Source organism: Capronia epimyces (assembly GCF_000585565.1).
Source record: "Capronia epimyces CBS 606.96 chromosome Unknown aczIQ-supercont1.4, whole genome shotgun sequence".
NCBI lineage: Eukaryota > Fungi > Ascomycota > Eurotiomycetes > Chaetothyriales > Herpotrichiellaceae > Capronia > Capronia epimyces.
The window spans coordinates 55,872-71,928 of NW_006912907.1; the positions used below are offsets into that span (position 1 = coordinate 55,872).

Sequence of the window (16,057 nt, forward strand, 5' to 3'; positions counted from 1 at the left end):
AGATATTCGCCATGACAAATGTATAGTTAGTCATGGATGCCATTTGGATCATCAAAGCCACCGGAGAGAGTTCGGTAAAGGGACGAATCCACCTCAATGTCTGGTTGGGTGTCTCTTGTCTCTACAAGGACGAGAAGATCGTAGAGAAACCATCGGAGTCTCCATAGATATTATGGACGATGACTTGGGCACACAATAACTCGCCCTAAAAACACTGGTACACGACTACATACAAGTATCTAGAGACAGATTGTTCGCCAACCTGTGTACAAATGTCGCATTCCGGCCCTAACGTATACTGATATTGTCCATTTTCAAATACCATGGAGATGTCGCCATACCTCAACTTAACTTACAGTCACGATATCGATCTCGACAAATGCTGTCAAAGACAACATATACCATAGACACCAGCCGTAGCATTCGTCGGCATTTTCAGATAGAGCCTCTACTCGCGCCTTACATCTCCGTCGCAACATCTCGTGGTAACAGCGCCATGATCTACTAGCGTCGACAAGTTGAACTCCTGCCGCGAGGGAGGCACGTCGACGGATGGATTTCGCTCAAAGAAGTTGACCGGCTTGAGTGACACCTTCAATATTTCGACAGGCCTATCCAAAATCCAAACAGTCAGTGAGGCAGTTTGAGGGACCAAACAATGGTTGAGCATCAAGCGGCAGCTTTCTCCGCTGTAGGGATGGGCCGTCGCGACGGGGTTCTTACATGACTGGAAAGTCTTCGATCCGGGGGACATGGTTCAGACCAAATTGCACCCAAATCACAATGTCCTCATCGACGACATGGTCACCGCGTGCTACCCAGCTTGTGATTCCTTCTCCACCGCGACCTAAACAGCCATATTAACTGGTTAACAACGCCCATCTCAAATGTGGATGGAGTAAACGTTCTCCTACACACTTGGATAATACTTACTTTGGTTCGTGTACTTTCCTCCCGAGAAGAGCTCATCATGTCTGTACTTGGTGACATAGATATTGTGGTCTGCAAACTCAGCTCGTTTGAAGTGGTAACTGTCCGGATGAGCCAAAATCTTCTGCATAGGTGGCGCGTGGATCTTGTATGCGATCGGTAGCTTGTTCACTGGGTTGAGTATTTGGGCATTCTGGATCATAAAGACACGGTTCGTCGCGGCGTCCAGGTCGATCCCGCCGGCCTTTTCGACGAGGGTGGTCTTTGAGATGTAGCCATTGCCATGTGGGTTGAAATCATCCATTGGCATGGCATAGCATTCCGAATACGCGAGCCGATTGCCGTCCGTGAAACTGCCCAGGGCGGGATCGATTCGGAGGGAGAGCAGGTGTTGATGATGTTGGGCTAGAACACCGTCATGCACGATGGTGCCCCACGGCACTGAGCAGCCAGGATCGATTGCAGCGGTGGATAGAATTCCGGTTGCACGAACTTCGTAGTGAACTTCCCCGGCCTGGTTGAGAATGAAGGCAAGTATATATCTGCTCACGCGTGAAGGTGAAGTGATTAGCAAGGGGAGCAGTCACACACTAGAACAATACTGGTAGCTATCGGTCAACTCACTCGTAGTTTGAGACGGTCAATATCTGCTGAATAACAAGCTCGCGGTTCCGAACCACACACGCACCTGGAGTCATTCGGTTTAGGCTCTGGCCAGAAAGGAAAGGCATCACAGCACATGTACGGCCATGTCGGCGGACTTACGGTCAGTACGATAGTTGGAGTGTTTCCAGCCTATACCATTGTCCTGTTCGTGTACACATATCACATTCTCTTTGACCACCGGCTGGCCTTCGGGGGACACGAGCAGCCCATCAAGGTAGGTGATGGCACCTAGACAGTCACAGCCAAGCTTGAGGTTGTTCGAAACAAGGCCGGCACCGACATCACCCAGGTCAAACGCCTGCTTCCGATGGTATGGTGACCTCGGATCGGCGTATGGAACCGTCATCTCGCTGAGACTGATGCGGTAGAAGATGGGACGACCGTCATAACGGACATCCCGAAGCACGACGCCCTCTCGGTAGTTGAAGCCAATGCGGGCGTGCCACTTTTGCCATGTGATGACATTGTCGGAATTGATTGCATAGGAGGGGCCGGACGGTTGGACAACATGCAGAGGCTTCAGGTCTTTGCGGAGATTCGTCTCCTCTGGCACATACTCGTTCGGAGGAACGTAGCGCCATGGCGCGGTATCGCTGGTCTTCCAGTCTCGGCCAGTTGGGATCTGATCGATGCGTATCACTGTCATCTTTACCGGGTCAACCACTGGAGAGAAGGCCAGCGGACGAGCATAATGGTTGCTGTCAGGGTTAGACTTCTCGCCCACAAACATATAGACCTGGTATAGTCGCTTTGCGTCATCCACTCCATCAGTGCCGAACCCCCAAGCCTCGGGGATTACCATGAGATGAGAAGGCAGCTGTAGTTTCTTGATCTCCTCAATAACAGCTGGATTCTTCATCACCATCCCCTCAACATGTACAACCTCCTTGAAGTCCACATTCCCGTGGTACTTTGGGCCCATGCGCTCAGTCCTCTCTACGAGACCTGAGCTGAGATCGACGTACGTTGTGATAAAAGTATCCTGGTTCCCAGTTTGTTAGGTCCAGGTGGACATCTAGACAGAGGGCAAGCGAACATACCGTGCCCTTGAAATAGTAAGCGGCAAAAGCTACTCGAGGTATCTGTGGCAGAGACAGCCCATTCTGCTCAGCATGCAAGTATTTGATCACACGGTTTTTCGGAGGCTCCTCTAGGGTGACCGCCTTGAACACGAGTTCGGTTTGGCCATGGAGCTGCTTGACGATTTCAACGGCTTGTTGCAGCTCGGCGAAGCTGAGATCTGAGAGGGGATGCACGGGCTTCATGTTGGTGGAGGCCGGAAGACTGAGAGTCTACTTCACTGCTGGGTCTGTGACTTGCGGATATTGAGGCTGATGATGGAAGTATTGAATTTAAAGGAGGCTCTCCTAGTGGAAAACGACGAGCTCTTCTTGTCGATCAAGATAATGCGTTATTCGCGCATTTTTCATGGTCCTTTACAGTGCGTCGTGTCTAAGCTGGGTAAGAAGGCCGATACTACCACCTGGCGACCTGCTACGATGGTCATCGTATATTTTGTAATCTTAATTGATCACCGTCACCATCAACGCGGAGCGCGTTATGCGCGGTTGGAGTACTCTTGTCGGATACAATACCTACATGGTGATGGAGAAGCGGCCGCTATCTCGATTCGGTCAGGCCGAGCGGGGGGCTAGGGCCTTATTCATCTCCAGCGGCTTATCGTGACAGCGGCATGGAGCCTGGAGCCGATCTGTATGGCGCACTGCGCGCAATATGTTTGCAATGCGGAGTCTTAGCCGCGAGTCTTGGGATAGGTTGTTAGAATACAAATGGAGAGATTGTTATATAAGGAGCGTCCGCTGTACGCCATGGTCCAGCTGTTCCGTCACACATTAAGAGGAATCTAATTGCTCGCCCGTCACAGAACTCGCAACAAGCTACACTTGCTCTTTGAAGCCCATCCCACGAAAAACAACACTATCAGCAAAATGGCACAACTAACTTTGAATAATGGCTTGAAGATGCCGACCGTGGGATTTGGATTGTGGAAGGTGGACAAGGACACATGTGCGGAACAGGTCTACCAAGCCATCAAAGCTGGCTATCGCCTGTTAGACGGTGCTTGCAGTAAGTTCTGTCCGAGACACGCCGGTATAGATTTTGAAGTATAACTTTGATTTCTAGTCTATGAGAACGAGCAGCAATGTGGTGAGGGCGTGGCCCGAGCCATCAACGAGGGCATTGTCAAGCGAGAGGATCTCTTCATCGTGTCGAAGCTGTGGAACAACTTCCATGAAGCGCATGTGGTCGAACCCATCTGCAGACGACAGCTTCAAGACTGGAAGATCGACTATTTCGACCTGTTCCATATGCACTTTCCGGTGTCTCTGAAATACATCGACCCCGAGGAGCAATATCCTCCCCCCGACGGCCCAGAATTCCCTCCAGGTCCTGCGTCCGTCCATGAGACATGGCAGGCAATGGAAAAGCTGGTGGAGAAAGGGCTCTGCAAAAGCATTGGAGTGTGCAACTTCAACGCCGGACTGCTCTTTGACCTCCTGAAGTACGCTCGCATCAAACCGGCCGCCTTGCAGATTGAACACCATCCATATCTCACATAGCCCAGACTAGTCAAGTTTGCCCAGGGCCAAGGTCTCGCAGTTACCGCTTACTCTTCATTCGGGCCCCTTTCCTTTGTTGAGATGGATTTGGAGGAAGCGTTGAAGGTCAAGCCTCTCTTCGAGACGACCCCGGTCCAGGCAGCCGCGAAGCGGGTTGGGAAAACTCCAGCGCAGATCCTCCTCCGCTGGGCCACCCAACGTGGGATTGCGGTGATTCCTAAAAGCAACAAGCCTGCTCGTCTGGCGGAGAACCTCGATTGCTGTTCGTTCGACTTGACCAAGGATGAGATCGATGCTATCAGCGGGCTGAACCTGCGTCTGCGTTTCAACGACCCCGTCAAGGTAAGACTGGCCACGTAGCTCCATGCACATTGGTACTGACCTATCTATTAGTACGGCGAACCCCACCCAATTTTTGATGACTTCGGCGACTACTAGTCGATCTCTGTCTCAGTGCGCTGGGTCTGGGGCCATTGGCCTGGCTGATAAAATGGACATGGCGCTCATAGTTTGTCGGTCACGGGGGTCAGAGCATCAGAGAAGATAGGATAGGTCAAGTTGAGAAATAGCATGCTAGGCTGTAGCAGAGAAATTTGGACCTTTGTTATCTCAGAGTCCATGTATGCTTCATTCTCAACCAACTCAAGGACACCTGGTGCTCTAGATAGCGACATATATCACGAACTTTGCCAAACCTTCCCAGCGATTATGTCAATCACTGCACTATTCATACTATGCCGGCATTTGCAAAGGTCTGCTTTACTATAACCTCTAAATAACTCTATCGCCCAGTTTTTATCAACTGGGGCCATATCTTTACCAATCGCTATATTTTCTCGTCTACCACGGTAAGCACTCAATCTTGCTCCTCTAACAGTCCCTGGTCCGGGTTGCCTCGTCCCAATATACTGCAACAATATTTCTCAAATATGTCAGTCCATAGGTGACGGACTTTGTAAGCAGCAGTCTTGTCTGGATAGTTGCGTACTGCATCCCAAAGCCTGTTGAGCGCCATAGGCTCCTTGCCAAGGTCGGTCAGCGGATTCATGTAGGTTCTGACGGTGAAAACAACGGCTCCCGTGCGAGGGAGTCGGCGAAGGGACTGTAGTTCTGTGCGTATCTCTATGTCCTCCACGGTTTTGGAGGGCGGGTTCTGATCCATGGGCTCCTGGTGGAAAATCCCTGGACAAGGCTGAATGAAGACGTTATTGCGCTGGATCGCGCCGTCCACCTTGATATGTAGGAAGAACCTTCACTTCGCGGTTAGTAAACTCCTCCTCCCCGAGGTAAGTGGACTGGGCGTTCTTACTTTTCCATGGACTTTTGAAGCTTCTCCTTCCAAGTGGGAACAGGACCGTGCATCTGATGCAGCGGCCATCCAATTCGGTCTTTCAGTCGCCAACCCGACGGACAAGCCAAAAAGCAAGCTCGTCTTTCGTGCTTGTGATTAGCAATGGGTATGGAGAGCTCGATTATCCTGGAAGAGGGAGAAAACTCACAGATAATAGCGGTCTAGCTCTCCCAGATGTAGAACGTATAGATCGTCCATCACGAGCAAGCCGGCCACTTCCATCGGGTGCCGGTCGTATGGTGCCCGAACACGATATCGCTCCTTCATGGGGACGATGACGATGTCATCGCCGTCGAGCTTAAACATGTCCGGGTAGCGTCGGGTGATGTATTCCACAATAATCTGCAAGAGCTCCTCGCAAGAGTCGTCTGCATTGGGCAGAACTTGCACAACTTCATCGTGCATTTCTCCATTCATGTATTTGAGTTTGTCGAGATGCTCTTTCTCATATGCGCTGTCGTAGGTGAGCCAGTTGTTCGGGTCGACTTTGCGGAGACTCATTGTCATCTGAAACTTGCCCGGTTTCCAGGGATGGGGCCAATCGGGTGGTCGATTGATGGGCAAGCCAATGTAAGGCTCAATCTTCTGAAATTCCTGTGGCAGCTCATGGGAGGTAAGCCTCTTCTGTGGCCACGATTTGCCTGTACCGAACCACAGGAGCCTGCTGCTTTTGAAAATTCTTATTCCTCGGTACAGGTACGCTATCAGAGTAGAGGCTGCACCCAAAATGAATAAGACAACCAGGAAGCGTGGTGGAAGCATCTCGATGCTTTGAAAAATGGTAATATGCTAAGGTGACTTGTTGGATGAAGAGGGAAGAGAGAAGAGAGAGCCTGTCTGATAGTTACACTCCAGTCCGAGTCCAATGCTTGTTCAGCATCAGCAAGTCCGGCGTCAGAAAAATAGCAGCTGAATTGCCGAAACTTGGATGTGGAAGAGTCAAATCTGCATGAAATATGTGCCTGGATCATCCTTACTCACCATGGTAGGCATCCTGATTTGTTTACCACAGACTGGCGCAGCCCGCGCGTCGTCATGGCCGACAACCGGAGCATGATGCTCAGATTGGATGAAGAAGCGCGCTATTGAGAGAACAATGTTCCCGATAGCACGGCGCAAAGCGCGCTCTCCGTAGAAAACTACTCGATTTCTACGTAGGTTCAGAGTCATCGGGGATTATGTAACAATGAAGGAGATTGGACAGTGTCTGGATGATCTGGGGTTGGACCTGGTCTGCAAAGGCTAAGACTAGAAGGCGTCACAGATATGAGATATGAGCCTCTAAGCCTTGGGCGGAAGGCTAAAAATGTGATGTTGACTTTGGAGTAGATAGAGGCCTAAGGCTCCCCGAGCTTCCCCCGCCGCTGATAGAGAGTCAAACGTCCTCCAATGAGATGGCTCACAGCCAGCTTGGAGACGCACCATCGCCGTCTCCACCATTGATAAGCACTCCTTCAGCAAGCCTGGATATATTTCTGAGAGCTTCAGATGAGGGCGGAAGGCGGAACCAACAGAATCGTCCATTATCAGCGTCGTGACAGCCAATCGTCATAACCTACCGGCGGGAAGGGCGCACCTGGAATCGGCCACGCATCTCGCCCAGTAGCAGTTCTGGCGAAATCTGGCGACCTTTGCGCTCCGACGCCGCGTGCACCCTCTGGAGCACCCGCATGGCGACCAGGACCAAGAAAATCACGCGCACCAAGACCGGTTGCTTGACTTGTCGGAGGAGACGCAAAAAATGCGACGAGGGAAAGCCAGAATGCCAAAACTGCCTTCGAAATAGCTTCGTTTGCGAAGGCTACCAGCAACAAAAGGCGTGGCAACGGGCACATAGCATGGGTAACGATGTGCCCGGAGCAAGAGAGACCCCGGACTTTGGACCGAACGAAGCAACCATGCAGGCTGTGGATGATTGGAATGACTTTGTGCTTCCAGGATCCGGGGCATTCAGGGAGGACTTGCTCTTCACCAGTCCAACGTTGGACCCGACTGTTGACGATCTGATGAACCTCACTTCCCCTTCCTCGACGGCCAATGCTTGGCTCGGTCACACTATGGCGGCTCTCTTAGAAGACCACGTTACCCCCAATGCCAGTCACACCAACGAACACCAGGAGAGTGCGGAAGAACTCGCCGACATCAGATCCAGAAGTAGCACCGCATCCAGTACGGACAAAGATTCAAGCCTTTGTAGGCGTGTGACGCCACCAGAACATGCCCGACGACGGTCGGTATCCATCTTGCAGCCGTTGCCATTTCTCGTGGATGGGATTCAGACACAGGCCGAGCGCAGAGTCTTTGATCATTATCACAAAGTGGTGACTCATGTTCTCCTGTTGAAGACGCACAGCAACCCATTGGTATCGATCCTGATACCCCTGGCATTGTCACAAGATGGAAATAGTGGCCTTTTGGATGCAATCATATGCCTATCCGCAAGCCAGTATCAGTACGCAGTGTTGGCAGCTGGCTGCGGAGGGGATACCGCCGAGAATGCCGGCATACAGAAGTTGAAATGGCAGCGTCATGGCAGAGCCGTGAAGCATCACATCCAATTGCTCAGTCAATTGCCGAAGCAGTCATTGGCACCTGAATCACAAAAGAGTGGCCGCCAGCAACTTTTGATCCTCACTATGATCCTCTACCAATTTAGTCTTTGCGAAGGAAACTGGTCCGCAGGAAGACGTATGCATTTCAATGCAGCTCGAGAACTCATCAGGCAAATCTATCAGGATAACAGCTACGACCCAGCCCACCACGAAAGCTTTGATATTTTCGTGCTCAACTGGTTTTATTTCCACGACGTCTGTTCCTCCCTGACATCTCCGCAAGATGGCCCTTGTATAGACTTGCACCGTCGCTGTTTAAACGGAGCAGGTGCGCCGTTGCCAGCCACAAGCCTGACAATGAGATACCAGGCCGCCCACCCCTCACAAACCGAGGTCTTCCTGATTGGGCCCCATGATGGGTTGTTGACCATTCTGGCCCGCATCATCAGACTACATCGTGAACACCCTCTGGATGAATATGGAGAGCAGGGGCTCGACATGGATGTTCTCACGGAAGGATTAGCGATTGAAGCTGATCTTCGAGAATGGGAGTACACTTACACCGATACCCAGAGTGCCAATGTGGCCGAATCCTATCGACTCGCGGCATTCATCTTGCTTTGGTACACGGTGCACCCTCACAGCCCCTTAGACAATGAGAAGGTGCAGCTGGCTGTGCAAGAAGGGTTGAAGCTGCTGGAACCTATTGGTGCCAATGACAGCGCGCAGACATGCTCCTTATTGCCCCTGTTCGTGTTCGGAGTCTCAACGGACTCGGCGACACAGCGGCCTCTTATCAAAGCCAAAATCGATCGCTATGGATCGTGGGCATCAATTGCGAACATTATAGAAGCTGGCAAGTTTTTGGAGCAATGGTGGCGAGCTGCCGACAAGATGAACCAAACGCACAGACGGTGGTGGGACTGGGAAGTCTATCTCAAGGCCAACGAGATTGACATCTTTTTAGTCTAAATATCAAGAGTAATAATGGTATCTAGGAACCCTTTGTCAATAGCAGGTCTGGTAAGGCTTTGGCCGAAACATGCGCGCTCTCTGTAGTTGAACTATGTAAACGATGAAGTGTCAAGCTTGCCGGTCCTAAGGCTGGCCGGGGCCCCGGGGCTAAGGGGCCTCCCCAGCCCCTGAGCCCCACTGGAAGTGCCCTTGATAAGCGCGGACTGCGCGCTCTGCGCGCTCTCTCTGCATCCGACATGGAGAATGAAAACTGGCTTCTCTAATTGGATGAACAGAGAGCTCTGGCTCTCTCCAGCCTCGACTCTATCGCAACCTTCTTCCTTTCTCCTACACGTGGCTGGCAGTCGCTACGAGCATGAAGGTGTCTGACCACTCTAGGCCGAGAGACATGAAGACATATATATCTCGTCATGATTCAGATTCCATTCCCTCCGATTACATCCATGGGCATCAAATTCACTGGCTCAAGGCGCGTGAGAGATACAGAACCAGCAACTGCTCCCTGCAAGACCACGACCATTTGTCCCTTTGTCCATACAGCACCACCATGACATCCCCACAGTCTGCATTGGACGTTGAGATCCACGAGTCTGTGGAGAAGAACCAGCATGCCATGGCCTTGGCCGTGGCAGATGATCAGCTTGCGCATGAGTTTGGGTATAACCCCGTTTTTGCTCGCAAGTATGGTACCTGGTCCAGCCTATCGTTTGCATTCAGTGTCGGAGGATTATTCACCGCCCTGGTCACAACGTTTGCATACCCTCTTCAGGCTGGCGGGCCGGCAGCCATTGTATGGTGTTGGTTCATAGCCGGTGCCTCGTCTCTCGCCTTGTCTGCTTCGGTGTCTGAGCTTATATCCGCCTATCCCACTGCTGCTGGGGTGTATTACACGATATCTCGGTTATCCCCTCCGAGATTGGTTCCTATTCTCAGCTGGCAAGCATTACTCGTTCCAAGAGACCTAAACCGCGCGTGCTAACCGCTCGTGCAGGACAGCAGCATGGCTGAATGTTCTGGGTCAGGTACGCATGCGGCCTTTAATTTTAATGAGCGAGATGTACACAGTCTTATGTTGGAATAGGTCGCAGCAGTTGCCGCTACTGAATTTGGTGCCGCCCAAGTCCTGCTGAGTGCAGTGGCTGTCGGTTCTGACTTCACGTTTGAGCCATCACAACGGAGTACCATCGGAGTTGCTGCAGGCCTCACCGTGCTGACTGGAGCCATCAACTCTATCTCGACCTACTGGATGGAGAGGATTCAGAAGACGTTTGTAGTCTTCCATGTCACTGCGGTGGTTGCCTGCATTATCACACTATTGGCAGTGGAAAAGAACAAGAACAGTGCCTCGTTCGTGTTTTCAACTGTCTCGCCGCAATCAGGATGGCATCCTACGGGGTTTGCCTTCTTGTTCGGATTTCTGAGTGCTGCATTCACAATGACAAACTATGGTAAGCACTCTTCTGACGGGTCGTTCCATCTGTCGTTCCATTTCACAAGAGCTAATAGATTGTACCCAGATGCCACTGCACACATATGCGAGGAGTAAGCTATCTCAACACTTGGCCGATGGGTGTGCTGATGTGAGGTGCCAGAATCGTAAATCCTGCAGTCGTTGCTCCTCGGGCGACCTGGTACGCCAACGTTCTGACCTGGGTTTTGGGGCTTGTCTTGAACATTGTCCTTTGCTTTTGTATGGTCAGTTACCCGATGGAGATTGGATTGGATTGGATTGGACTTCCCATTCTTATCTATTCTAAGTCTTCTAACTTCAAACAGAAGGATCCGATTGCCGTTCTGGCCAACAAAATAGGCCAGCCTGTGGTGCAGATATTCTACGACAGCCTCGGGAAATCTGGAGCCCTGGCCTTTACTGCTTGTGGCGTCATCATCGTCCAGTTCACGGCGATCGTATGTATGGTGAGTGTGGCCCAGGTGGACCGGTTGATGATCCTGCTGATATCTCTGAGTAGCAATCTCTCAGTCGGACAATCTTCGCCTTTTCAAGAGACCGGCTGCTGCCTCTTTCCAGCATCTGGGCCAAAGTCAATGGGCTCACTGGTATCCCTCTCTATGCGGTGTGGCTGTCTGTACTCCTGCCGATCATCATCAGTCTCATTGGTCTTGGGTCTTATCAAGCGGTCTCAGCTGTGTTCAATGTAGCTACAGCTGTTCTTGACCTGAGCTACATTGTTCCTATCAGCTGCAAGCTTGCTTTCGGTCGCTTCCAGCGAGGCCCTTGGCATTTGGGCCCTCTCAGCGTCTGGGTCAATGTCTACTCCGTTTTCTGGACGCTTTTTATCACCGTTTTGTTTTTCATGCCAACCGTCAGGCCGGTGACGGCGGCTAACGTAAGGTTTCCAGTCTTATCATTGCCATGCCTAGTGCATCTCTATTTGTCCCTTTCGGCTCTAACCAGTGCTGTGCAGATGAATTACGCGGTTGCCATCTTTGGTCTCATCATGATCTTTGCCCTGGTTTACTGGCAGATCGAGGGTAAAAAGTTCTATACTGGTCCTGTGGATCAAACAGTAGATGGAATCGAGCCTGCAAATCAATCAAGGGTGAGTGAAGATGTTGTGGGCCAAGAGAAACAGCATGCCGACAAAGTGATGGCAGGAGGATAAAGAGTAGATTCGACGCTGGAGAAGAAGGAATAGATCAGAGCACGTTATGTGTGTGTCTGCGTGGGATGGTGCTGGAACGGATCTGTACTTTCCTAGAGGTGTCCCCCATAAATCATTGTATACGTCCCTCTCTAGTGGGATGTTGGTTCTTGAATCGGACTATATACCTAGATCGAGACGAGCGCTGGGCACCGGGCTATTCTAGGTCGAAATTATCACCATGTTTGGATGGTGGTGAGCAACCGATATGGCTCCAGCTGCTATCAATAAATATGCAAAAGCGCGCTTACCGCGCAATTTATGGCCCTGTTACACCACTTGTTGACTCCCGCAAGTGACTACTACTCTTCTCTACAAACCTGTCATACTATCTCTTTGCTTTTTGCTTCATACCTTGGCCTGCCATTCAGTCCATAGCTCTCCAAGACTCCAGACCTACAAAGGAGTCTTCATATTTAGTTCCTCTTCAGAAGATCAAGGGACCCCAGGAGGCAAAATGACGATGGGCGTTGAATATCTTCGGCAGCAATATTTCAGATCAGTGGGGGTGTATTCCACCATTATTGCCGGGTCAAGTGAACAAGCTTTGGTTATGTTATATTTCACTCATATAAACCCGCTTCTACCACTCATTGATCGCGCGATATTTGAACAGCAATACCGCGAGGGAAAAGGATCACCACATTTAATCAGAGCAATATGCTTGGTCGCATTGAGACTAGCCTCTGCAGCCCCTTATATCCAGGACTCCTCGCCCGAATATGCATTTCACCTTAGCCAGGTCGGCGAGTCAATTGTCCGGAGTGCCCAAGGGTCACAAGAGGGGGACTATCGCAACTTGACGGCTGCCTTGGACCTCAAGTTGTACACCGCGTTGCGAGCTGCCGTGATAGAAGGCAACCTCGAATCAGACCGCATCTGCCGCATCCGCATCCTAGCTTTGATGTCGCTAGCCATGCCATTTTCCTGTGACAACCCCGACGAAGGACACCGCTCAACTTGGTATCTCCATCAGGCGATTACTGAAGCCCAGTCTCTTGGACTCCATGTGAAATCATCTTCTATGGAGAAGAGCAACCCATGTACTCAAAGACTGGCGTTGCGTTGCGAAACATCACAAGCCGACACCGCCCTCTGGTGGAGTTTATATGTGTTGGATCGCCTTGGGACCATCACCAATCCTGGAAAACCTTATTACATCCAAGACCGGGATATTGGTCTTGAGCGTCCACGGCTGCAGGGATCGGAACCCCCCGACGGTGGTAATCACTGTCGTTGTCCTCTCGCGGCTTGGATTGATCAGATTGGGACATTGGAACACAGGTTCAAGCTACGAATATCCAAAATTCCTGTCCAGGAGGGTAGCCAGCTAGAGGAGTGGAGTGAAGGAAGTTCCATGGGGCCTAGAAAGCCGTCACAGCAGGAGATCAATGCACACGAACTTTCAGTCTCTAGCGCGGAAGTGTTCGCGTCCACCTACTCCTACGCATCATGCCGTGTCCCAATGTCACAGACTTTAACCCGGTGAGAGTTACTCAATCTCCAAGACAGAAGCTTCAGACAGCTTGCTAACTTGGGACAGCTCCGCCAGCATAGAAACGATATGCGGTGTCTTTCAAGTCGCTGTCGTCGAATCACCTTCGAGCCGGTCAAACTCTGCGGCAAACCCCCCCTCACAGTATCACCACTTCGGAATGCAAATGGACACACTGGACAGATTCCTGTGTCAGATTTACGAGAACCCTGATCTAGCGACGTCGCCATTGGCAGTGGTTGAGCATGCTGTGGCGGTCTCCTTTATTGTGCTGTTTGGCATTTATTTCTCGACTTTCGAAACGGACATCTCAACCTCGATCCAGAGCATGATCCCGGTAGCCTCGTTGGTTAGAGTTTTAGGCTCCCTTCAACGGATTGGCGGCCGCTATCTAGGCGCTAGGGTACTGCACAAAGTCCTGTTCTACGTGCTTGAGAGACCGTGCCGTGACAACTCAACGACATCATTATCCACCAATGTTACAGTGACCAACCTTAGACAGCAAGTTTCCCGATCTCGAGCCGAGTGCTGCCTGAGCTTGCAGGAGAAGACTTTGTTGAAAACCGTCGAAGAAGAAATCGATAGATTGATGTTACCTGCGATCCGTTCGGGGCTGACGAAGCTGCTACTGGAGTTCTCAACTTCCTAAGGTCGGTCGAATCTCATCTTGTCCAGTCCGAGCAAGACGAGCATTTCTACCGGCAGTGAGAAAACAGGCTTCTCGTGGCTGGCAGCAGATAAACAAACCCATTCTCATTCTACCGGTCGAGAAACAATGTTTTCTGAACCCGACTTGCAAAGTTGACCACGGCTTTGTCGATACGGCTGAAGTAATCGGCAACAGTGAAGACAGCCCAAAGAGTGATCAAGAATCCGGGCAAGTAAGCGATGTAGGAATCGCCCAGGTAGTGCTGCCGAAAAGGTTGAAGCATCCGCTGGCAGACGGCGATGTAAACCGGAGGATGTGTCGCGTAGATTCCAAACGAAAGATCCCCAAGGTACTGTGAGAATCGCCAATGTAAGGGCTTTTGTAGAGAAGGGTAGAATTCCAATGCGTATGTAAGGCTAAGGGCGCCGATGCCATTCCAGAAAAGGTGGCCTCTTGTTTTGTCCCACCAGGCTGGAACAAGGCCTTTCAGAAACCTCCAGGGATAGGGTCCTAGTATGCCGAGGTTCACCTCGTCGGGCTGACTCGACAGAAACAGACCCAGCATGAAGAGCCAGACATATCCTAGTCGCACCCTGGAGGAAAAATTTTCTGCTGTGTTCAGTCGACCGCTTGGTGTATTAGATGGTATTTGCTTGGCCAGGCGCTCGGGGTGCCGCTTCAAGGAGAGATCCGCGATGAAGAGGCCAGCCATGAACCCAGAGATGTAGACAGCCTGCCATACATTGCAGACAACGATAACAATCCAGGTCAGTATCATTCGATCTCGAGCTGTAAGTTTGCAGGCTGCGGTACAGAATGAGAAAAGGGCCACACTCCCTCGATATTCGACAGGAATGCTCCACATCTGGCCGAGATACTTTGAATCGAAAACCTTTGGGTTCACCCATCCTATGATTTCCGCAAAGGGATTGCAGAACCGGACGAGGTCGAAGATCCAGTTCCATAGCTGATCCATGAAAGTTTCCTTGTGTATCGGTGCACGCATACCGTCATCCATGCGTAGCCGCACCAGTACCAGTGCTATGAGGCATGCAAGTCCGGTGCTCGCATACAGTCTGATATATCTTCTGAACGTTGAAGATGCCAGAGCGGTCAGCATTCGGTCCGCGTCCCGTTTGCGGATGAGAACGAGGAATCGATAGCCCAGTGCATAACCAGAGATGACGAAGAATAAGGCCACCATGCCCGAGCCATTAAAGACGACGTTGATGAACGGCTGCTGTCTCCAGGTGTTTTTTTATCGGCATTGAAATAGTGGGCGAAAAGGACAAACAGTGATGCATATCCTCGCAGAGCATCCAAATATGATGTCGGACGAATGTCTCTGTCCCGAATGCCACCAGGCTGCATGAAGATCGGAAGCGCTGAGACCAGCCGCTCCTTGAGGTAGCTCTTTTCAGAATTGAGAGCCGAGGCGGGCGTTTGTGCTTGCTCGTCCATTGGGGTGCCTAGACCACGACAAAGGAGCACGTCGTCCACCTAGGGCAAGGTTGGCGACTGGAGATCGAATACCGGTCCCCAAGAGCTTGATACGAAGTACAGATACTCCGTACATGCACGAAGAAGGTGATGTAGCCGGTAGAAAGCTTGGAGACGCAGGTGGATTCCAGGAGGATTTTGTACCTCATTTCTTCATCACAGGTGAACAAAACAAACGGATCGTGGCGAAGCTGCCACCTTTGGGCATGAGCCAATGCCATAGACGGATCTGGAGCATGTCGAGCATTGAGATCGAAGTAAAGGGATTCCCCTCATGTTTCAATTGTCGACGAAGCTTGACAAACTGGCAGATGCGTCGCAAATCTTGACCAGATCCGAATATGCGGCTGCATTATTGGGCAATCGAGCATTGTTAGTTTGAGATCATGTGTGTCAAGCACTGCAAATGCAAGCCATAGGGGCAGGCCAGCACACCAGGCGGCTTCAGGGCCCAGCTGAGATCTGAGCTGGGCTTGGAATGTCGCAGGGCAAATCCACCCCGCCGACTAATGGGCCGTAGAAGCATCCATCTCGTCGCTTAAGAAAGCGAGTAGACGGCCCGGGCGGTAAGCACTCCTCGTATACTATCTTCCACAGGTAGTCAGCTAGTTAGGTGACATGTTTCTAACCACTAGCAACAGACAGAGTAATAAGCTCAACTTTTTGTATCTGAGTAGATGCGTATTAGCGGTAT

General features: G+C 51.2%; 7 protein-coding genes across 7 annotated transcripts; 4 read left to right on the top strand and 3 right to left on the bottom strand.

The window, feature by feature from the left end:
* Nucleotides 1-448: 448 nt before the first annotated feature.
* Nucleotides 449-2,861, bottom strand: A1O3_04626 (primary-amine oxidase; the record flags this gene model as incomplete). The annotated part of the gene is made up of 6 exons (XM_007734754.1): nt 449-611; nt 724-847; nt 934-1,472; nt 1,555-1,618; nt 1,696-2,578; nt 2,637-2,861. 6 exons carry the CDS (start codon nt 2,859-2,861, stop codon nt 449-451), a joined length of 1,998 nt encoding a protein of 665 aa, XP_007732944.1.
* A 684-nt stretch (nt 2,862-3,545) lies between these two features.
* On the top strand, nt 3,546-4,616 carry A1O3_04627 (NAD(P)H-dependent D-xylose reductase xyl1; the record flags this gene model as incomplete). The annotated part of the gene is made up of 4 exons (XM_007734755.1): nt 3,546-3,684; nt 3,742-4,120; nt 4,184-4,520; nt 4,572-4,616. 4 exons carry the CDS (start codon nt 3,546-3,548, stop codon nt 4,614-4,616), a joined length of 900 nt encoding a protein of 299 aa, XP_007732945.1.
* Nucleotides 4,617-5,034: 418 nt separating this feature from the next.
* Nucleotides 5,035-6,030, bottom strand: A1O3_04628 (uncharacterized protein; the record flags this gene model as incomplete). The annotated part of the gene is made up of 3 exons (XM_007734756.1): nt 5,035-5,428; nt 5,488-5,610; nt 5,678-6,030. The coding sequence occupies 3 exons, from the start codon at nt 6,028-6,030 to the stop codon at nt 5,035-5,037; spliced, it is 870 nt and encodes a 289-aa protein (XP_007732946.1).
* A 1,169-nt stretch (nt 6,031-7,199) lies between these two features.
* On the top strand, nt 7,200-9,053 carry A1O3_04629 (uncharacterized protein; the record flags this gene model as incomplete). The annotated part of the gene is made up of 1 exon (XM_007734757.1): nt 7,200-9,053. One exon carries the CDS (start codon nt 7,200-7,202, stop codon nt 9,051-9,053), a length of 1,854 nt encoding a protein of 617 aa, XP_007732947.1.
* Nucleotides 9,054-9,603: 550 nt separating this feature from the next.
* On the top strand, nt 9,604-11,680 carry A1O3_04630 (uncharacterized protein; the record flags this gene model as incomplete). The annotated part of the gene is made up of 8 exons (XM_007734758.1): nt 9,604-9,938; nt 10,048-10,078; nt 10,138-10,504; nt 10,574-10,598; nt 10,649-10,751; nt 10,833-10,973; nt 11,027-11,404; nt 11,483-11,680. 8 exons carry the CDS (start codon nt 9,604-9,606, stop codon nt 11,678-11,680), a joined length of 1,578 nt encoding a protein of 525 aa, XP_007732948.1.
* A 496-nt stretch (nt 11,681-12,176) lies between these two features.
* Nucleotides 12,177-13,208, top strand: A1O3_04631 (uncharacterized protein; the record flags this gene model as incomplete). Its single annotated transcript, XM_007734759.1, has 1 exon — nt 12,177-13,208. One exon carries the CDS (start codon nt 12,177-12,179, stop codon nt 13,206-13,208), a length of 1,032 nt encoding a protein of 343 aa, XP_007732949.1.
* A 764-nt stretch (nt 13,209-13,972) lies between these two features.
* On the bottom strand, nt 13,973-15,067 carry A1O3_04632 (uncharacterized protein; the record flags this gene model as incomplete). Its single annotated transcript, XM_007734760.1, has 1 exon — nt 13,973-15,067. The coding sequence occupies one exon, from the start codon at nt 15,065-15,067 to the stop codon at nt 13,973-13,975; it is 1,095 nt and encodes a 364-aa protein (XP_007732950.1).
* Between the last annotated feature and the right edge of the window lie 990 nt (nt 15,068-16,057).